The 21,076-nt window shown below is 35.5% G+C and overlaps 1 protein-coding gene across 1 annotated transcript in view; it reads right to left on the bottom strand.

Moving 5' to 3' along the window:
* Positions 1-110: 110 nt before the first annotated feature.
* Positions 111-21,076, bottom strand: part of LOC149086411 (uncharacterized) — a 68,218-nt gene continuing 47,252 nt past the window's right edge. The window contains exons 3-5 of the mRNA XM_089255440.1: positions 12,215-12,354; positions 3,934-3,999; positions 111-2,766 (exon numbers count right to left, since the gene is read on the bottom strand). Coding sequence (XP_089111566.1) covers positions 3,943-3,999; positions 12,215-12,354 — 197 coding nt within the window. The 3' untranslated portion in view covers positions 111-2,766; positions 3,934-3,942. The remainder of the gene's footprint in view (positions 2,767-3,933; positions 4,000-12,214; positions 12,355-21,076) is intronic.

Below are 21,076 nucleotides of genomic sequence, written 5' to 3' on the forward strand. Positions count from 1 at the left end.
TTATATGATGCAGACTGATGTAGATATTTTCCTGTTTTGACTCATCGACAATTTTTTTTAAACCAAGGAGCTCCTTAAACGGAGCCATTTCTTGTACCCAAAATAAGAAATTTCAAACAAAAAATGTATTTTTTCTTTATTCTCCATGATTGAAAATATGTACATTGAATAAAAACTCTGTACGCATAGCATTTTACTTGAGACACACATTGCTAATTTTTCTTCTTCAGTATATTTATTTATACGAGAAAAAAAAAAAACCATGTACACACATCTATGACAATAGATTCCACTGAAACGACATTTTGAAGAAAAATATATGATTCAGTTATAAATTCAAATATCATTTTAAACAAAATCATCGAACTACTAAGAAAATGTTAAATATCCTTGTTCTGAAGGGACATTTGGATAAATAAAACCATATAAATTTACACGTATAAACTATAAACTGTACAATTTTTTAATCTTCGTCTTTACGTTGAAGAAAATACTGCAGCGCACACACACACACATTGAAGTATCTACGACTTTGTACAATAAACAGGCATTTATATACAGGGTGTCCCATAAATTTGTGAATAGTTTAAAAATTCATAAAAATTGAAGGAATCGGTATATTTGAATGTGGTTCATGGAAAAAAATGTTATGCTCAAGAAAGAAAGGGTTTTTTCCCCAATATATATAGATATACATATAAAAATTAGTTCAAATTTTTGTTGATCGAAAGCGCTACATGAAAGCAAATCACCGAATTTACTACCTGAACCTTATCAATCTCTCTTCCGTGTCCGAAACATTTGTAAAGTTTCAGCCGGTGATTCGTGGCTGAGGTAAAACTGTAAAACAACTTCCCCAATGGTTCTTTATCCACCAATATCAATATCACAATAAAAACTTTATGTAAGCGCTAGCAACAGAGAAATTAAGAAATGAGCTATTAATCGTGTACCCGGCATTTTACAAGATCGTGATTAGCATATTTCCAGTGATTTACATTTTCATTTTTCCGACGAAAAATAATTTGAACTAATTTTTTTTCTGTACCGAGAAAAAAATTCCACTTCCCGATTAAAACTTTTTTCGCACACCGCATTCAAATTTAATGACTCCTTTAATTTTTTATGAATTTTTTTAACTATTTATGAATGTATGGGGCAACCTAATTAATAGAAAAAAATAAATCTTAGGAAAAAATGAATTTTCAAAAAATATCGAAATTCGAACATGTAAAGCAATAAAACGGTGTAATGAACGAAACACATAAACATCGATCAATTCGCCGAAATAGATTAGTCTATTAGACAAACACGCATAAATAATTACATCAAATACACCATTTGTGAATCATAAATGCCAATTACAATTAAAGATTTCGTCTTCAATTGCAATTAAGCGCTAATATATCTTAACCGCGTTAAAATAACAACAAATAAAATATGATGAGATCATGAAGCACTTTTTACATCATTTCATAAATTCAACTCTTCTGAAACATTGCATTCCATTCAATTAAACTCCACTAGAATGCAATCATGAACCTTGTGAATGAAATCGATATTATCACCAATACATTATATGCAGATAAAAACACTATTATTTATCAAAGTTGTTATATTTTTATAATTTCCTATATTCCAAGTTCATGCTTGTATAACACGCCATGAGATAATGGAAATGATATATCTTTTTAATGTTTTAAGTAACAATGAACAGAATTTTTTCAAATGACTCAAAAAAAAAGGCTCCGATGATAATTCAAATCTTGAAAACAATGATAAAGTTAACTAAAACATTTCTTGTCTTATTTTCGGCTGTTTTTGTGTTTTTAAACACGCAATAATGCAGGAATGTGGTGCTCACGCAGATGTGGCGTCTACGTTTATGTGTAAAGAAAGACAAGTAGTAACGGTTTGTAAACATTTTGGTATGAAATCCAAGTATCAACTAATTTAATTGAGTATCAACTATCCAGAATTGGGTCTGACCATCTCACATTCTGCAAATATGTGTTTGTAGAATCTAAGAGAACAATTATTTGTTTCTAGGCATTTTACAGGATCGTGATTAGCATATTTATAGTGATTTTCTTTCATTTAGTAAGAAATTATGTACGAAATAATATTTTTCCTGGGAAAATAAAAAGCTTACGTTTAACAAGATTTTTTTTCCCGATTTTTTTTCTCCGACTTGCCACTTACACCAAGAAATACGGCATGTATCCGCCACAGAAATAGACAAAGACAACCCTTCTATGACATGAAATTAAACCGGGGCTGGACAAATCTAAAAATTTACTAAAAATTACTATTAACTAAAAATTTACATGCCTGAATCAATATTTTATAAGCTGGTCTATGGTTGAAAAGGTACATGCCCGGTTAAAATTGTTTACATGGCCCCAGGAATGTCGGGCAATAGATTTGTCTAGAAATGCATATGACACTAAAAAGTTTTTACACTTACGAAAACATTTTAGTCTGATATGCTGAAAAATTACATATTTAATTCTGAAAAATTTAGTAGGTTTTGTTTTGGTATAGACTCAGATTACACTTTAACAATTTGATGAAATCAGCTCGAGATGAAAGATAACTTGGTAATTTAGCAAAGACATCGTCTCCACATGTATCGTAAAAGTTGGTGTTTCGACTTTGTTATTCACACCTACGGAGTGCTTGCTTTTGGATGCCACATTCTACTTCATTGTACGCTTCTTCACCGCCAGATGACAGCACTAGCAGTCTCGATTAAGGTTTCAATCTCTGAAAGATGAAAAGATCCATTAAAATAAAATAACGATACAAATTTTAATTTCATTTGTGCGCGATTGAATAAGTCAAATAACCCAAGCATATTATTTAATGCAAAGCATTATTTAAAAAAAAAAAGTTTGGTTGCGGAGAAGTTGTTAGATTTATTTTTTTTGGTCAAACAGCTGAATATTGAAATAGTGGTCCTATACCAGGAGTCCACGGACCCCTTAGGGGAGTTTGAACTTGGATGGAAAAATAATCAACTTATTGTGTTTTACTGTATATTATTACTTGATGAACATTATTTGGGAAAGGGGTCCTTGGAATAAAAAATGTTAAGAACCCCCGAATTTAATTGCTCTAAAAACATGCTAAATGCCTCAAATAGTAAACGAGAAAAATAGAATAAACTATTTAACGAGAACTTTTTTCTTCAATGAATTTCCTTAAAACTTGTTATCTTCAATAATGTTTTAAACCTTCTTTTTATACCAAATTTTAAACTCAAAATTTACTATTAGCTTCTATTGAACGGAAAAAACATCATCATTTTTTTCTGATGTCAAAATGTGGAATAACTGCTCATTGATTCTAGCTTATGAACTATATGAAATGTTGGAAGGGTATTCAAATATATGGATGGACTGAAATCTTCCTCTAAAAAATAGAGGAAGATTACAAGACCAAACATATTTCTTTTTGTATCAAAATTATAGGTAAGTAATATTTTTTAAATTTAAATTATAATGAAATGGCGACAAGACCATCGAATTCGTAAATGTACATTCTACGGAACAAATTCTTCGACTGGCTCAAGAAACGAAATATTGTTTATGAAAACATTTTCGTAGCAATAACAGTTCACAAATGACAGTATTAAACAATTCCGTGTATCGGAAGTCATGGCGGTATAAAAAAAAAGACCAGACAATAGTCGAAGAAGTAAAAAAAGGTAAATAAAAAATAGACGCGCACACACACATATAAACATAAGAAAGCAGTGTTTCGCAAACTATTCTTAAACGGCAAGTCATTCGTATTTTATGCGCGATTTATTTAATGTAATTCTTTTCTAGGAGCACACACACAATGCTTACAACTACTTTGCTTGTTTCTCCCCGATGCCAATTGTTTTATTCTGGCATCGCGAAACTGATCTTTTATGGTTTTACTCACCGTCTGACGTTATAACATCACGACTTCTTGCGTAGACACCGCATGATATGTATATTTCGAATCCATCTGAAGAAGAACAAAGAAAAAAAAAACGCAAATAAATAAAGATATCATGTACGGATAGATATACTAAACAATTTCTCATTTAACAAGCCAACCAACTAAATCAGAAACTAAATATATGGCTTCTCATCATGGATAAAATAAAATAGTACACGGATACAATAAAAATGAAACATCGCCCGTCATAGCCATTATGAGAAACGTTTATATTGACGATGTTATAGTCACATGAATGAACGTTGATTTCTTTTCACTGAAATTATGAATCTGGAAACAACTGTCAAAACAATGTCTACATGAGCAGCGTTTTGTTCCTGCAATATAGCTTGCACAACATAAAGTTGTTTCTCTTTTTTTTTTTTCATTCAAAAGTTTTAAGTAAAAAGTGCATTCGTATCAGTATTATAACTTTATTTCTACTAATTCGTTTTTACTAGAGAGAGAGAACTATAACAAACTTATTACGAGGCAATTTTTTTAGAATAGAAGAGAAATCGGGATTTATTCGGATCAATTTTATTCTGAATTAAAAAGAATAAATTTTTTTCCACAGGTTGACCGCATTTAAGAGAACGAAACCGGGACATCTAGCGGATTCTCGCTAAATATTGCCTGTATATGACCAAATTATGCTTATCTTGTCATCTATGCAACTTAAAATCCGGCCAGAATATCGGAATAAGTCCTTTATACTGGAATGTCTGGTCACCCAATTTTATTAAAAGTTTGTAATGCAGTGATGTCTCGAGTTAAGAGTGTCTAAACGTAAGTTAATTCAAGTTATTCATTGAAAATGTTTAACTATCTAGTCGTAAGTCGAGTTCGACTTACGAGCAAGATAGTACGAAAAGTACTTGAAGTACACAAGTTTCTTGAAAAATACGAAAAAAATCTCACTCGACACATGGAAAATTGTGTAATTTGATCAAGTTGAAGACGACAGCAATTATAAGGTGTACAAAATATTTCTTGTAACTTCGCAAACCGAAATGATTTTGTTCCTAAAGTGCTAGCACACCAGATATTTCTCCTCCTAACCAGATCATGGCCCACCACTCTGTTTCAACGACGAGATATAAGCAGGTGGTCGAAACAGACCTGGGCCGTGCTGGAAGTTGTGCGGGTAATAATGTTATAAATCTAACGTAAATTTTATTTCTGTGTAATACTTGTTATAGTGCTACCATTTCACACCTGTCTTTCGAACTATGCGTGGAGTGTAATGATTGAATATTTGTACAGTTGCAGGCCTGTTGCTCTCTGTGGCGATATCGGATCGCACTCGCGCCTCGAAGTTCGGAACTACAGAAAACCAACATCAGTCGACCACCACTGTTTCACCGGTGGGGTTAACTTATATCTCTGCAACCGTTAACTTTAAAAACGTACTTTCAATTGAAAAAACGTTTTCAAATGACGTGAATGAACAAAAATGAACGCCAAGATTCTGCTATCGGACTTATCCCGTTGTACAGATTTTCCCCAGCCCACCTTCGTGGCAGAATCTGGATCAAAGTGTATGTACTAAACAGTCTGAGTGCGTATCTAGTGTTGTATATGATTTTTTAGTGCTGCCACCTGTATTTAAATTTGTGAATGAAGTGTAATGATTGTATATTTGTACCGTTATGCACCTGCTGCTCTCTGCGTCGAGACTTTTTAACGGGGAGATCGGCTCACATTCACGCCTTGAAGTTGGGAACCACAGAAAACTAACTTCAGCCGATCACGACGTGCAGTTACTTAAAATTTAAAATTTGTTTCAGGTATCGTATACATAAAAAATAAAGAATAGAGTAATTAAACTTTTATACAATCTTCGTATGCTTCCAATTATTGAAATGTACATCCCGCTCTAGAAAGTTATTAGTAAAAAATTTAATATTTTTAAATGCAATATTCATCGGGATATTAACCCATTAACGCCGGTTGGTAAGAAAATTTGCCATAAATTTTAAGTTTTTCTTTGCCAATAAATGGTGTGGAAGTGGTTCCACTCATTACTTTTTGTTTTAAAAAAATCAAAGTCGTCGCTAAATGTTTCGCTATGTTTTGGCAACTGTGTTGGAAAGTTTTCATTGGCTCAAAAGTTGCCATTTTTAGACTGCAAACACGTAGAATGAACTCCTCAATACAATTTCTTTCATTCACAATGAATAAGAATTACCTTTTTTGACAATTATTTTGACAATCACAGACTTTTTACAACATTGAATTTAATTTACATTTTAGCAATTTTCACACCACAACCTCAATCACTGGCGATATATGCTGAAAACTGAAACGTCTAATATCTCCGTAAATATTGCTTGCATTTAAAATTATGAAGTTTTTCGTAAATGACTTTTCAGAGCCACATTTACATCTCACAAATTGGAAGTTTTAGCACATGGGGACAGTATAAAAAGTGAATTTTTATACTTTTTATGTATAAAAACCCCGTGAGGCATTTCGAGTACCGGCACGTCACTTGAACGCTTCTAGTGATTTGTGTATGTTTCGTGTTGCGGAGATATCTACTGTGCGAATAATGTGGGGCAGCTTGTATATAGTATGCTGATTGATTTTCAAACGAGTATTCATATTGTGGGAATGTGGAGAAAAATCAAAGAGATCCTTATTATTTTTTAAATGGATTGTTTTAAATTCCAAAGAAATTTTCCATCTAAAATAATAGTTATTAATAATAAGGAATAATCATTCCATTGAAAAAATGGAAGATATTATAATTAATTATATTAAAAATATACATTTTTTCAATGGAAAAATGGAAGATACAAGAAAATGCTTTTTTGGAAGGAAAAAAAAAAACCCCAGTAATTGAGGCACTACCGTATTTTAAAAATTCCATTAAAGCATCATGATTTTGTTCGTAGTTTTCTCATTTTTTAAGGATTCGTATCAATTTTTTTTTCTGTTGGTTGTGAGGCCAATCTTATCGGGAAAAACGAATAAGTGAGTGGGGTATAAAATGATTTTATTTTTATTTTTTATCGTAATTTATTTTTCCGTATCGTTCCAAGAACGGTGTGAACTTGTTGCACGTGCTGGGCGTGGCAGGGCTTCACACTCACAGTGTTAGCAAGTTTCGTGATTCGCCATTTCCCACAGGTGACGCTTCCCAGCCTGATGTAGCTACTTTTCTTGGATATCGTCGTTTCATACAAGGCCACGAATGACCTCGCATGCGAATGTGTAGGAAGAAATATACATATACATGTGTGCAATAAACATTGATTTCAAGCGTGAATCATACTTTTCCTACAGTGCTTTATAAATAATGGGAATTTTTGACACACTCTTGGGAATAAGTGGCGGGGTTTCATCAAATTATAGCATTGACTTTTGAGTAGTATGAAAGATTGATAGAAGAAGAATTTATCAAAAAAAAGTAATAGATATTTAAACAATGTGTTAAGAAAAAAACAATTAATACAAAAGACTTAAAAAAGTACAGTATCAATAGAACTCATAAATATCACGACGAATTTCTTTTTTTGACGTTTATGTAATAATTAATGAAATAAAGTTGAAAAAAAGACGATTAAGTAAAGATGAATTCTTATTGAGAAATAATTAATGAAATATGAAAAAAAGAGGGAAAAGAGATATCGAAAACGACTTTGTTCAAAAATCTTTCTCCACGATCTTTCGATGATTTATTGATAGGATTTCGTATAAGTAGTTGCAATGAAATAATTATGATTCAACCACCTGTTTAGCTTTTTTTGTACATTCGCTTCCTCCTATATTTACGCTGCAGCTGTTAATACAAATGAAACAAATGACATATAAAAGAAACAACGAAAACTTGTTTCCTTGTCACTGTCATAAGTTTTACATAATACATGTATATGCCTCTGTTTGTCATCGGGGTGCCATCATTACCACCATTTCTATGGCCGTGAAAGGGCGTATCGATACCAACTTTTACAATACGGGTCCATTTTCGGAAAATCTCGAATGATATCCACACTTCTCTCCAGCCGAAGGTGGACTCATAATCATGAGGTGAAATAATCAATGCTCACATGTGAATTAGCTCAGCATTAACAGGAGGTTTTCATCACTTGAGTTGTTATATTGAGATGGTTTAAAATGTCGTTGGAAGAAAAGTTGAAGATGAGCGAAAAGCTGGTGCAAATCAACGTATAGTATGATTGACAGTGCTTACTGCAAGGCTGAGCAAATCTATTGCCTGATATGATTGGAGCATTTAAAAATTTTGTCTGAGCATATTTTTTTTTCAATTGCATGCTCGACATGTGAGCATATAAAGTATTGATTTGAGCATGTATTATTTTAAGAGTCGGGCATGTGAATTTTCAGAGATTTGTCCAGCCCTGGTTTACGGCACTGTATTTTTCACCTTAATTTTTTTTGATCGGTTGTTTTAACATGAAAATATTTCTTTTCAGTCGTGTTCTCAGCGAAAGAAAATGCCTTGACTAGAAATCAGTATAAAGAATACTACCATATTTCTTAACCCCGAAGTAAGCTTCAAAGTATCGGAAAACAACATTAAAATATATTTAAGATCTTAAAGGAAGAGAGTCACATTCTCATATGCATCACACCTTTCCTGCTTTTTTAAAACGTACACACACACACACACACACACACACACACACACACACACACACACACACACACACACACACACACACACACACACACACACACACACACACACACACATGTGATTACTGTTTTTTTCATTTCTATAAATAAACATTTTTTTAGAAAATGCTTGCTAAATCCTCATAATTAATTCTGAGTAATTGAAAATTAATTTAACTTATTCGTAGCGGAAGTCATGAGTCGATATTTAGAGCCAATTTATTTTAGTTTATATTTTAGGAAACGAAAACTAATTTAAACATTGCATCAGTGTAAGCGCAACAAGGCTCTGAAGTCATATTTTTAAAATGTGAGCCCCCAAGGTGGGTATTTCAAAAAATACTTGTTAATTATCGTATATTAATTATTAAATATTATAATATTTAATTTCAATATCAGTGACTTCCCTTTATTGCTCAGAGAGAGAGAGAGAGAGAGAGAGAGAGTGATTGTGTATATTTTTTAATTTAGTATTTCTCTAAATCATGTATATGTTGTTAGATTTACGTGGCATATTTTGTGCAATAAGAGGAGTTGAATACGTTCGATGTACAATTTATAAAAAAAAATTGATGTCTGCCTCAGCTGATAACAAAGAATTGCGTAATATAACCTTGACACTGCCCAATATATCAATAATATAAAACAAACGAGAGGATATGTTTGTTTTGTTTCTCAATAATTAAAATCTCTGTTAATTAGCATCAGTTGATAAACACGAAACGAAACGGACAGACAATCACAAAAAAAGTGGAAAAATGGCTTTAGTAATTTCTCATCACTCGGATGGCACGTTAAATGGACGGCATTTTCAAGAGAAGAAAGCAAAACAAGGGAAACATAGCAAAAAATTTTGTCGTAGGTTCTTCGCTCCGTTAGTTTTAGAGAGAGAGATAAAAAAAAACCGACGTTATAAAAAACTAGACTCGGATATTATATGAAATAATAATAACAATAATAATTCCGAAAGGGTACTGGATGAATGGACGGAAGATGGAAAAAAAAAGCCCGAAGAGTATATGCGAGAAAGAATCAAGAACAAAATGCCGACTAGACAATCCTACTCTTTATTATGAACGAAGCAACTAGAGCTTCCGCCACAAATATAACAGGTGCGCATTTTTTTGCCGAAAATAATAGTGCCAATAACAAGAGGAAAGAAACATATACGCGCAAGTCTCTCATTTGTGTTTGTGTTAGAATGAAAAAAAAAAAAGAAAAAGAAAATGGGGGGAAACGCGAAACACGCACAAAAACTCATCCAATTCAGTTTTGATGCGCGTTATAGAAACCACCCTTCCGTTGGCGGGCAGCGGATGATAGTCGTCCGTCGTCATCATCATTATTGAACTTCTAGGGCTCTCTCTCTCTCTCTTATGGACGAGGACGTGTAACCCGACCTTTTACATTTCCTTCCGTCTGTCTCTTATTATTATTTTCCTCTTTTCATAAAAAAAGGAAGAAGAGTCTTTGCCCTCGGAAGTTTCAGATATTCATATCGACTTCACTGTTATGCAGGTGAACTTTGAATCATGTTTCGACTCTCTCGTTTGAGAATCAACTACAACACTTCGACCCTACTTTTACAAAATCGTGTAGCACCACAAATGTATGTGTATGTACTACTACTACTACTACTTAACCGCATCTCGTTCCTCTGGGGAATTTCTAATAAACTGTGGTGCATACCAAAACGTATTGTGTGTTTGTGTGAGTGGTCTAACGTATTTGTGTTGTCAGAGTTATGCTTGTTTCGTGTTATACTGTTAATGCCATCTCTCTCTTTGTTATTTTGACGTGAAAATGGCAAATGCCCGAACTTCCGTGTTGTGCAAGTATCATGTTGAAGGTCGGCCTGCTTTCTGGGGAAAGAATTTTTCAAACGAGAGAGGGGCTCGCATTCCCGCCTCCAAGGTGAAAAACTACAGAAAATCAACTTTATCCGACTACCACTGTACCAAAAACAGTGGATCCTCACGATGGGATTCCAGCATGTGATGCCCACATGATTTTCTTTCTTTCTTTCTTTCAAATCGAGCACAACTCAGATCTATAGTCATCTATGGGCAATTTACTACCTAGTGAGTTGTGCCGGAAAATGATGCCTACATGACTGCTCAACAACCACCACTGCAATGTACACAAACATGATCTATTGCGGAAGGACACTGGAAGTGACAACATTGAAGTAACGAACACACACCCGCTTCACATCTCAGGGAAATATCGGAGCGTTTTCGAAGGATGAGTGAATCCGGAAATTTGCAGCCGAAGTTTTTACAATGTAAGTACAATCCACCCAGCAATAAGATATTCTGCAGAAGAAAGTGCATTGCAGTAGGACAGTGGTTTCTCAAATTGTGCGTAGCGGTTCCTAGAGGCATCGGCAACCTCTGTGAAAGACATCACAAAGAGTTGGTATTTTTATGTGTGCACCTTCAGTGCTTCGAAATGTTTCTTTTCTAGACTATTCTGGGGGGCAGCGGTTATGACAAGGTTAAGGGAGTCGCCAGTGGAAAAAAATTTTAGAACCACTGTGCAGTAGGGCATTTTACTACGCTATCCTCGTATTGTAGTACAGTATTAGGTCGTCATGTGAGTTTTCGAGGAAAGGAAAACCGTGTGTGTTTATTTTTGTTCTTGACAACTTTAAACTATTTTCCATGCATTTTCAAAATACAGTCCTCGTAGATTATGGAGGATTTTGACATACAAATGTCCTCTACGTGGTTTTTGAAAGCTTTTTCTTTTTTAACCGAGCACAACTCAGGTCTATCGCCATAGGCAATTTTCTACCTAGTGAGTTGTGCCGGAAGTGTAAGTGTGTGTACCTAACAGTCTGAGTGCGTATCAAGTGTTATGTATGATTTTTCAGTGCTGCCACCTATATCTCAGAAGTGAAGTGAGTGATGTGTAGTGACTGAATATTTGTACTGTTTGTAGGTCTGTTGCTCTCTGTGGTGAGACTTTTTAAGCTTTTGAAAGCTGTAAATCAGAGGGCAATTTTCTATATAAAGAATATATATAAATACAAATACAACGCCACAACAGGCAAAATGCCCAACGAGGTGGCTGAGAAAAAGATGCCCATAAAAATATGGATGTCATATATTTCCAAAAAATATATAGCAACCCAATTAAAAATGCAATTAACAAAATTATAATCAATATATACACATGATGAAATACTATACAATGCCCATAAAGAATACTTATGGTTGTCTTATACTAAGTATGGATAGCTTCTCGATTTACCCCAACATGTTTATCGTATTTCTTTTTAAACGTGTCAATTGTATTACAATTTACTACCTCCGGGGGGGGGGTAAGTTGTTATATTTATTAACAACCCCATTAGAGAAAAAATCCCTACGACACCATAACCTTGCATTGTCCCTCACCAATCGATACTGGTGTCCCCTAAATTGAAAGAAGGGATACACACACACACACACACACACACACACACACACACACACACACACACACACACACACACACACACACACACACACACACACACACACACAAGGAATTAGAGCTATACTAAATCTAATACCAAGTGACGAAGAAAATCAAACTGAGTTTTAAGACCTACCGTTTTACGCCGTCGATTCCTTTTGACAATGAACCATGTGATAGTGACTATAACAGCTACGATAGATATCGAAGTGACTACACCAACGACCACGATCGAAGAAGTGATGCTTCGGGATTTTTGGGAATCTTTTACAAGTTCTGAAAAAAAAAAAAAAAACTATGAAAAACTCAATGTTGCATGAAAGCAACCATATTTACATGAGCAGAAAATTATCAAACTAAAAATAAGAGTTTTTTTCCTTCTAAAATAAACTTTAGATTTTGAATAATAACATTTATAATCAAAAAGATTTATTTTTGTTGTTCGCCGACAGCTGACTAGTTATTTGGCGAGGAAACCATAAACTTAATGAAATGAAAAGTTCATGCGTAGCATTTTATTGCCTCCTAATAGAAATTTTTCATTAAAAAAGGTCTTGAAAAATGCCAGCTTCCGTTGTTGAACCTCAGTTGCAACAACAAAATTTTGTGGAATATTCTATGTCGTTACAACTGAGTTTGACTTGTTCAGCAAGCAATTGTCGAACGCCACTAAACTTGGAGAACACTGTAGTTTAGAGCAGTGTTTCCCAAAGTGGACAATATTGCCTCCTTGTGGTAATGAAATAGTATAATCGCGACGTTGACGTGATAAATTATCGCTAATATATGATCTCAATTTGTCGGTGGTTTATACGTCCTCACGTACTGATCTTGATTCGGACCTGAAAGGTATAACTGTTAGAGCACGCTCATCTTATAGCAAAAGTTTTATTTACCATCCGTAGATGAACTATGTAAGTTACGCGCCTACACTTCATTATATGGCCCATCGGTTACTGGTTTCCATGGATGTCTGTGCTACTTCTCTATAACTTATTAATACATCTTATTTGGAGAAACATCAGGAGTCATTACATCTTCCTGTATAGGACTATTAAGCAACGTATAACAACAAAGACGAGTCGGCGTTGCAGAAAGACGATTTATACCCGTTTTGTATACCCCAAGTATTACAGGACTTCCGTTGTGTGTACTCGGGATCCTATCTCGGTGAGATTTTACGAACCAACGGACTCTTCAGGAATGTACCTCAACAAGGCTATGACCATACTGTCAAGGGACGCTGTTTAGAGCGCATGGACGCTTGAGTATTCAACTTCGGATGGAATCAAGAACTTTCGGAAGAATATGATGTAGATTTTATAGTTGATTTTTTCTTCTTCCTCCGTATATTATGATCCGTCCATTGACGAACATTAATTATGTGTGAATTTATATGTGCAATCTATATGTAATATTTTTATTTATTATCCTGAAGATATTTAATAAAATTTCCAGACACACCCATCCTCCGGGAATACATCCATCCTTCGATATCTCAATGAGAGGGGAAGCGGGATGTGCTTGGTCTTCAAAGGTCAAAGGTAATGAAATAGTTCAGAGGCTGGGGTGGGGGTTGGTAGAAGCTATATATTATAGGTTTAGGATAGAATCCTATAGGTAGAGATGAATATGGCGGACGATGAGAGAAAAAAGTGAAGAAGTGGGGGGGGGGGGACGTCAATGAAACAGAACGTTTAGGGAAACTATTGTTTAGCCAGAGAGTTAAAGAGAAATGGTTGAAATTAACATTAAGGAATTATATATACATCTATATACGGAGTGATTATAAAAAAACTATCCCGACATATGGGCCCCTAACTATCATACCATTCACAGAAACTGAATGAAATTTTGAGGTATGCGCTCAAGAATGATATGGAAAACAACAGTGTCACTCTAACAGTTACGGTTACAGTGAGAAAATTTCGAAAATATCAAATGGCAACACTAAGTTTTTTGTATTGGAATGCGATCTCCATACTGAAAAACACTAAATAGCGTTGGAATGGCACCTTTAGCACGAAAATCCCCGGAGCTAGGCAAGGAAAAAGTAAAAAGGACTTTGCCGTGCACCAGAGCATTAATGTTCGTTTCATTCGTCACACCGTTTGTTCGGCTGAGATCCCAGCCTGATTAGTCCTCCACAAGGTCATGTGGAAAATTTGTGAAACACAATAAAATGCTTTATTTTATGCTGCTCTCTGTCCTTATTGGTTGTCCTCACTTTTAGCCTATCTGCCGCCGGTGATTTTCATGCTACAGTTGCCGTTCGAACGCTATTTAGGGTTTTTCACAATGGAGATCACATTCCAATACAAAAAACTTGGTGTTGCCATTTGATATTTTCTCACTGTAACCGTAACTGTTAGAGTGACACTGTTGTTTTCCATATCATTCTTGAGCGCATACATCAAAATACCCTATGCCAAAATTTCATTCAGTTTCTGTGAATGGTATGATAGTTAGGGGCCCATATGTCGGGATAGTTTTTTTATAATCACCCTGTACATCGAGAATCAAGAATTATATATTTCCGTATAAAAGTATGTTTCAATAAAAGTGTTCATATGTAGGAACATTGTACACATGTTCTTGCAACTTCTTCTTTTTTGTTATATTCGAGCAACTGTTTGACAGCAACCAGATCTATTACTGATTATCTTCATTGTAAAAAGCTGTAATAGCTGGGTATCTGTGTCCGGCGGTAGCATTTTGAACTCGTGTTATCCCAGTAGAATCGTTAAATAATGTTAAATTATTTTCGTATGTATACATTGTTTTAATGCATATTTAATTTGAGTTTTGCCTATTAAGATGAGAGAAAGTCAAACGAATTCACCACGATCCACTGCCCAGAGCACTTATCGTATTCATACAGTAGTGAATGAATGAATGTCAAGAGGAAACAGTAATAGTAAATAAGAATAAAAGAAATAGTAAAGGATGTTGTTATTCCTTCCATTGTCATAGTTAGCGATGAACGAACTAACTATACCACGCGCCCGTGTGTTTCGAAGCTCAATCTCACAGTCACGTACGTATGTTAATGTCCTTTTACGATGTTTTTTAACAAAGGCTAAAAAGCCGCCGAATATTCAAATGAGGAGTCTGGAGAAAATTTTCTCCTCTTATCTGATTTTTGTTTTGGTCTCATACAATCTTTGCTGATTTGTATAATGTTCCTCTACGTATCAGTTTGAATGTAATTTTAATGGCGTTCCAGCGCAGTGCTACAGAAGAAAATCTTTTACGTCTCCGGGCTATTAATTTTAAGAAAGTTATTTATTTCCGCGCCACACTACGGCAATGAATCTTTAAATATCCATTATATTTTGTTAAACCGAAACCCATATATTATAAAAGGATATAAAAAAGTCTTTCACCGAAATAAAATCGCCGTAGAAAAGTTATTAAAAATTTAATCCTCCCATGTCGTTTTTCTCAGAATATGAAAAAAAAAACACTCAATAAAATTGAGATCAAGATAACGCATCACTATAGGATTACATTACATACTGGAACTTCTCGACATGATACACACGTATAAAAAAACACTTTCAAAAATTTTATTGCGATTAAAATTTATAAGAACTCGTTAAAATACCGACTGAAAAGCAAGTTATTACTTGACTCCAGTGTTATCCGAAAAAGTAACTTTGGAGGACAATTTCCCTTCTATCCAAAATTCGAAGGGGTAGTTTTTCGAAAAAAAGGGGTATTTTTTTAAAGAAAAATATAGACAAATAACTTTTAAAAAATTACATAAAATTTGAAGAAGTATTTTCATTCCTCAACGAACCTTGGAAGAGCAGAATTGAATTTTGATGCGTGAATCAATCATCTAGATGCGTATTGGCGAACACTGCATGACTCGCAGTTTCAATGCTTCTTTTTTTTTGGTGCAAATACGTCTTTCAAATTGGTTGTATGACTGAACCGGCTGCATTTTCGAACTGTAGTGCGTTCTTATCTGTATAGATGGCGCGCCCTCCTCACGCTCCTGGTGATTGTAAAAAAAAAGAAAAATGCCAGTTGGAATTATACCACCGATTTGTACACACGTGTCATCCTCCTCGTTATGTTTCTTTCGTATATTAAATTGTTAAGTTTTCATTACGTTTTATGTCGTCACTACAAGCATCGGATCACTGGTGACCTATAGGACGCATCTGATTTTGGACATTGAAGTTAATTTCTCCATCGTTTAAATTTCGTTTTCGCGCCTTGTGCTTTCCGTTCGTACGCTCTTCAAAGATGAAACTTGTCTAATCTCCTAGTCTTTTGGATATACTATATATATATATTTTTTTTTTCAAGCCAAGTCTACTCGTTTCTACCCAATATAGAGACGTTCCTGGAAATTCAAGGTGAGGAATAAACTTTCTACTCTTGATTTGCCGGTCTCCATACTTGCATTTGTCATGGCTCAACCTATTGCATCAGCTGAAGTTTCACGTGTTGCCTTTCGAGCCCCTCCGTTCTGGGAAGCAAATCCAGAGATTTGGTTTCTTCAAATTGAGTCACAATTCAAAACGGCAGGCATAACCGCCGATGAAACTAAATTTCACGCCGTTGTAGGAGCTCTTGATTGCAAAGTTTTGAACTATGTTTCTAATATCGTTCGCAATCCTCCCCAACAGCACATGTACGAGACTCTCAAAACTCGCGTGCTGGAGCAGTTTCAACAATCAGAATCTTCCAAATTGCGAATGTTACTCCAGGAGCTTCAACTAGGCGACAAACGCCCGTCCCAGCTTTTGCACGTAATGCAAACGTTAGCTGAGGGTAAAATGGAAAGTGACATTTTGAGAAATCTCTGGATGCAGAGATTACCTTTGCACTCCCAACAAATATTACAAGCTTCTAGTGAACCGTTAATTGGGTTAGCGAAAATAGCCGAAAAAATTTGTGAGGTTTCTAATGTGTCATCTAATACTTCAGCTGTGTCTCACACTTCAGAGTTTGATGATTTGAAAAACGAAATTGCTTCGCTACGGCAATCATTTGAAAGGCTTTCGCGATCTCCTAGACCATCTCGCGGTTATCGCAAACGATCTCAATCTCGTAGCCGAAATAAATTCGGCGATCCTTTGAAAAACGGAAGGCTTTGCTGGTACCATGAGCAGTTTGGAGAAAAAGCTCATAAATGTATTCCTCCATGTCAGTTTCAGGAAAACTAGGGGCTCGTCTGTTTCGGCGACAGCTGACGAAAGCCTTCTCCATAGTCGCCTATTTGTCATCGACGTTAATACGGGTTTCCGATTTCTAATTGACACTGGCGCATCAATCAGTTGTTTTCCGAAACGCCTGACTAACTTGACAAAACCTCACAAACTCTCACTGTATGCTGCAAATGGATCCGAAATCCAAACGTTTGGCAACAAAAATCTAGTTCTGAATCTTGGACTAAGGAGGGACTTTCCTTTCGTTTTCACTGTGGCAGATGTTTCACATCCCATTATTGGAGCCGACTTTTTGGAAAGATTTGGTTTGCTTATAGATGTTAAAAATTCTCGTTTGATCGATAATGAAACATCGCTATCAGTGAATGGTTTAGAATCCCAAAACGGCTCTTTTGGTTTAACGCCGATCTCTGGTGATTCTCCATACCACCGCATATTAGCCAAATTTCCTCAGCTTACCAGCTCAGTTCTAAATGCAGTTCCAAAGAAACACTCTGTCATGCACTTCATCGAAACTACGGGACCACCGGTTTTCGCAAAAGCTAGAAGATTGTCTTCTGAAAAACTTGCAGCTGTTAAAAAACAATTCAATGAACTGTTGCAACAAGGTATAATTCGGCCCTCAAAAAGCCCTTGGTCGAGTCCCATCCATCTTGTACCCAAAAAAAGCAACGAATGGAGAATTTGTGGGGACTTCCGCGGACTCAATGCAATAACCATCCCAGATAGATACCCGCTTCCAAATATACAGGATTTTTCCATCAACTTGAGTGGTAAAAAGATTTTTTCAAAAATCGATTTAATAAAAGCATATCACCAAATACCAATCAATCCTAAAGACATTCCCAAAACCGCCATAATTACGCCCATTGGGCTATACGAATATGTTTATATGTGCTTCGGCCTGAAAAATGCAGCTCAAACGTTTCAGCGTTTTATTGACGAAGCATTTCGTGACTTAGGGTACGTCCATAGTGAACCGCTTCTCGCTACTCGCTTCATCGCGGCTGAAAAAAGATCGTGAAAACTCATTGGGGCGGCCATAGTGCGCCCGCCTACCTGCTTTTACCGGCTCAAACTGCTTTTACCCGCTTTAACCGGAATGAATTATTATTTCTTTTTCTCGCTTGACCGGCTCACCGCTTGCAGTTTAAAACGGATACTTTCCACTAAAACTTGAGTAGTTCGTTTTATAGTGGAATAGTAAATCGACGGAGTTTTTGTAACGACAATTATCGTTATTACTAATCGTTGATTAATTATGGCATAATAAAAGCGAAATCGTTAATCATTAAGTAATTAAGGAAAATTAAAAATTACACTAAATCCAATTGGAGTTTTTGTGACGATTAATTATTGTTAATACTTATCGTTAACTAGTTATGGCATAATATAAGCGAAATCGGTTATTAATTAAGGATCATGAATGGTCATACTGAATCCAACGGAGTTTTTATGACGAATAATTATTGTTAATACTAATCGTTAACTTGATATAACATAATAAAAGCGATATCGTTGATTAATCATTAATTAAGGTTAATTAACGATTATACTGAATCCAACGGAGTTTTTGTGATGGATAATTGTTGCTAATACTAATCGTTAATTAGTTATGACGTAATAATAAGCAAAATAGTTAATTAATCGTTAATTAATTAAGGGCCATTAATGATCATACTAAATCCAACGGAGTTTTTATGACGCCTAATTATTGTTAATACTAATCGTTAATTAGTTGACATAATAAAAACGATACCGTTGATTAATCAAAATACCGTTGGATTTCGTTTTATCGTTAATTAGTTAATTAACCAAATTAATTAACTAATTTTCGATTAGAAAAACTAAAATTAATCGTTACAAAATTCCGTTTGATTTAGTTTTGTCGTAATTAACTATTATAATAATCATGATCGATAATTAGTTAATTAACTAATTAACGATAAAAGTAAATCAAACAGAATTTTGTAACAATTAATTTTCGGTTTTCTAATCGAAAATTTGTTGTGGCACTAAAAGCGAAATCGCTGATTTATTATCAATTAATTAATTAACTATAATTAGCGGTTACACTAAACCCATTGCAACTTCAAGGCGAGTCCTATTCATTTCATGTACATTCGTCATTCTTTCATATTTAAATTTTATGATAAATATTTTTTGTTGTCAACAAAAACACACACAATAGATCCCCCACGTGATAGCTCCATGATGCCAACTGCTCATGCAGGCAGACGCTCCCGCGAGCGGTGCACTATAACCACCACCGGCTAGAATCGCGCGGGATCATCTCGCCTTCTACAACTGCCGCGGTTTAAGCAATAAAGCGAGAAGCGGGAAGCGGTGCACTATGGACGTACCCTTAGATTGTTGTTACGCATATCTCGATGATTTGTTAATCGCTTCCATTGACGAAAAATCTCATGAAGCTGACTTAAAACGTGTTTTTCAAAGACTAAATGACTATGGTATCGTGATCAATCCATCTAAATGTGTATTCGGTCAACGTCAAATTAATTTTCTGGGTTTTCTTGTTTCTCCCGATGGGATTGCACCTTTACCAGATCGAGTACAAACATTGCTCGATTATCCATTGCCATCAACAGTGACTGAATTGAAGCGTTTTTTGGCAATTGTAAATTTCTATCACAGATTCCTTAAAGATGCCGCCAGGGTGCAAGCTCCTTTGCATGAATTAGCAAAAAGCAAGATAAAAAAAGATAAAACTGAAATAGTTTGGTCTGAGGAGGCCAAGTCCGCTTTTTTGTCATGCAAGCAATCAATTGCCAACGCTGCACTTCTCGCCCATCCTGTTCCGAATGCAAAATTGTTTTTGACTGCTGATGCTTCCGACACTTCATTGGGTGCAGTCCTTCAACAGCAAATAGGAAACAAAACCCAACCATTGTCATTTTTTTCACGCAAGCTCAGTTCGACTGAAAAAAAGTACAGTACATATGACAGAGAGCTCTTAGCAATATATTCGGCTGTTAAGCATTTCAAGCACATTTTGGAGGGACGCAACTTCATAATTTTCAGTGATCATCGTCCTCTCACGTATGCCTTCAAACAACGTAACGATAAATGTTCTCCCCGGCAACTTAGACATCTTGAATATATTAGTCAGTTTTCGACAGATTTACGATATTTGCCTGGGGATAGTAACGTCATAGCTGATGCTTTCTCAAGAATTTGTGAAATCCACACTCCTTGTACAATCGATTATGCAGAATTGGCACGGGCGCAGGCAGATGATGATGAATTGCATACCTTGCTTCAAAGTGAAACTGGGCTTCAGCTAAAACGCTTCGATATCTCCGGTGTTAATATCTACTGCGATGTGTCTACTGACGATATACGCCCGTATGTACCCGTTTCAATGCGACGTCTAGCGTTCGACTCTGTGCATAATCTGTCCCATCCTGGGATAAAAGCCACTCTAGGTATGGTACGCAAACGATTTATTTGGAAATCGATTGCGAGAGACTGCAAAGATTGGTGTCGTACTTGCATCGCTTGCCAGAAGTCGAAGGTTATCAAACATACCAAGTCTCCTTTAGGCTCTTTCCAGGTTCCTGATTCTCGTTTTGCACACGTTCATCTGGACATTGTCGGACCCTTGCCTCCCTCTAAAGGATACACGTATCTCTTGACGTGCGTTGATCGGTACACACGGTGGCCCGAAGCGGTACCAATGTCTAACCAAACCGCTGAAACTACAGCTGAGACATTCTTTTCTACCTGGGTGTGTCGGTTTGGCGTTCCTGATAAGTTGACCACAGATCAAGGTCGTCAGTTTGAGAGTGATC

This window comes from Pholcus phalangioides, unplaced genomic scaffold (assembly GCF_987345545.1).
Source record: "Pholcus phalangioides strain wild (caught in Gottingen) unplaced genomic scaffold, Ppha-v1.0 ptg000004l_1, whole genome shotgun sequence".
In the NCBI taxonomy this organism is placed as follows: domain Eukaryota; kingdom Metazoa; phylum Arthropoda; class Arachnida; order Araneae; family Pholcidae; genus Pholcus; species Pholcus phalangioides.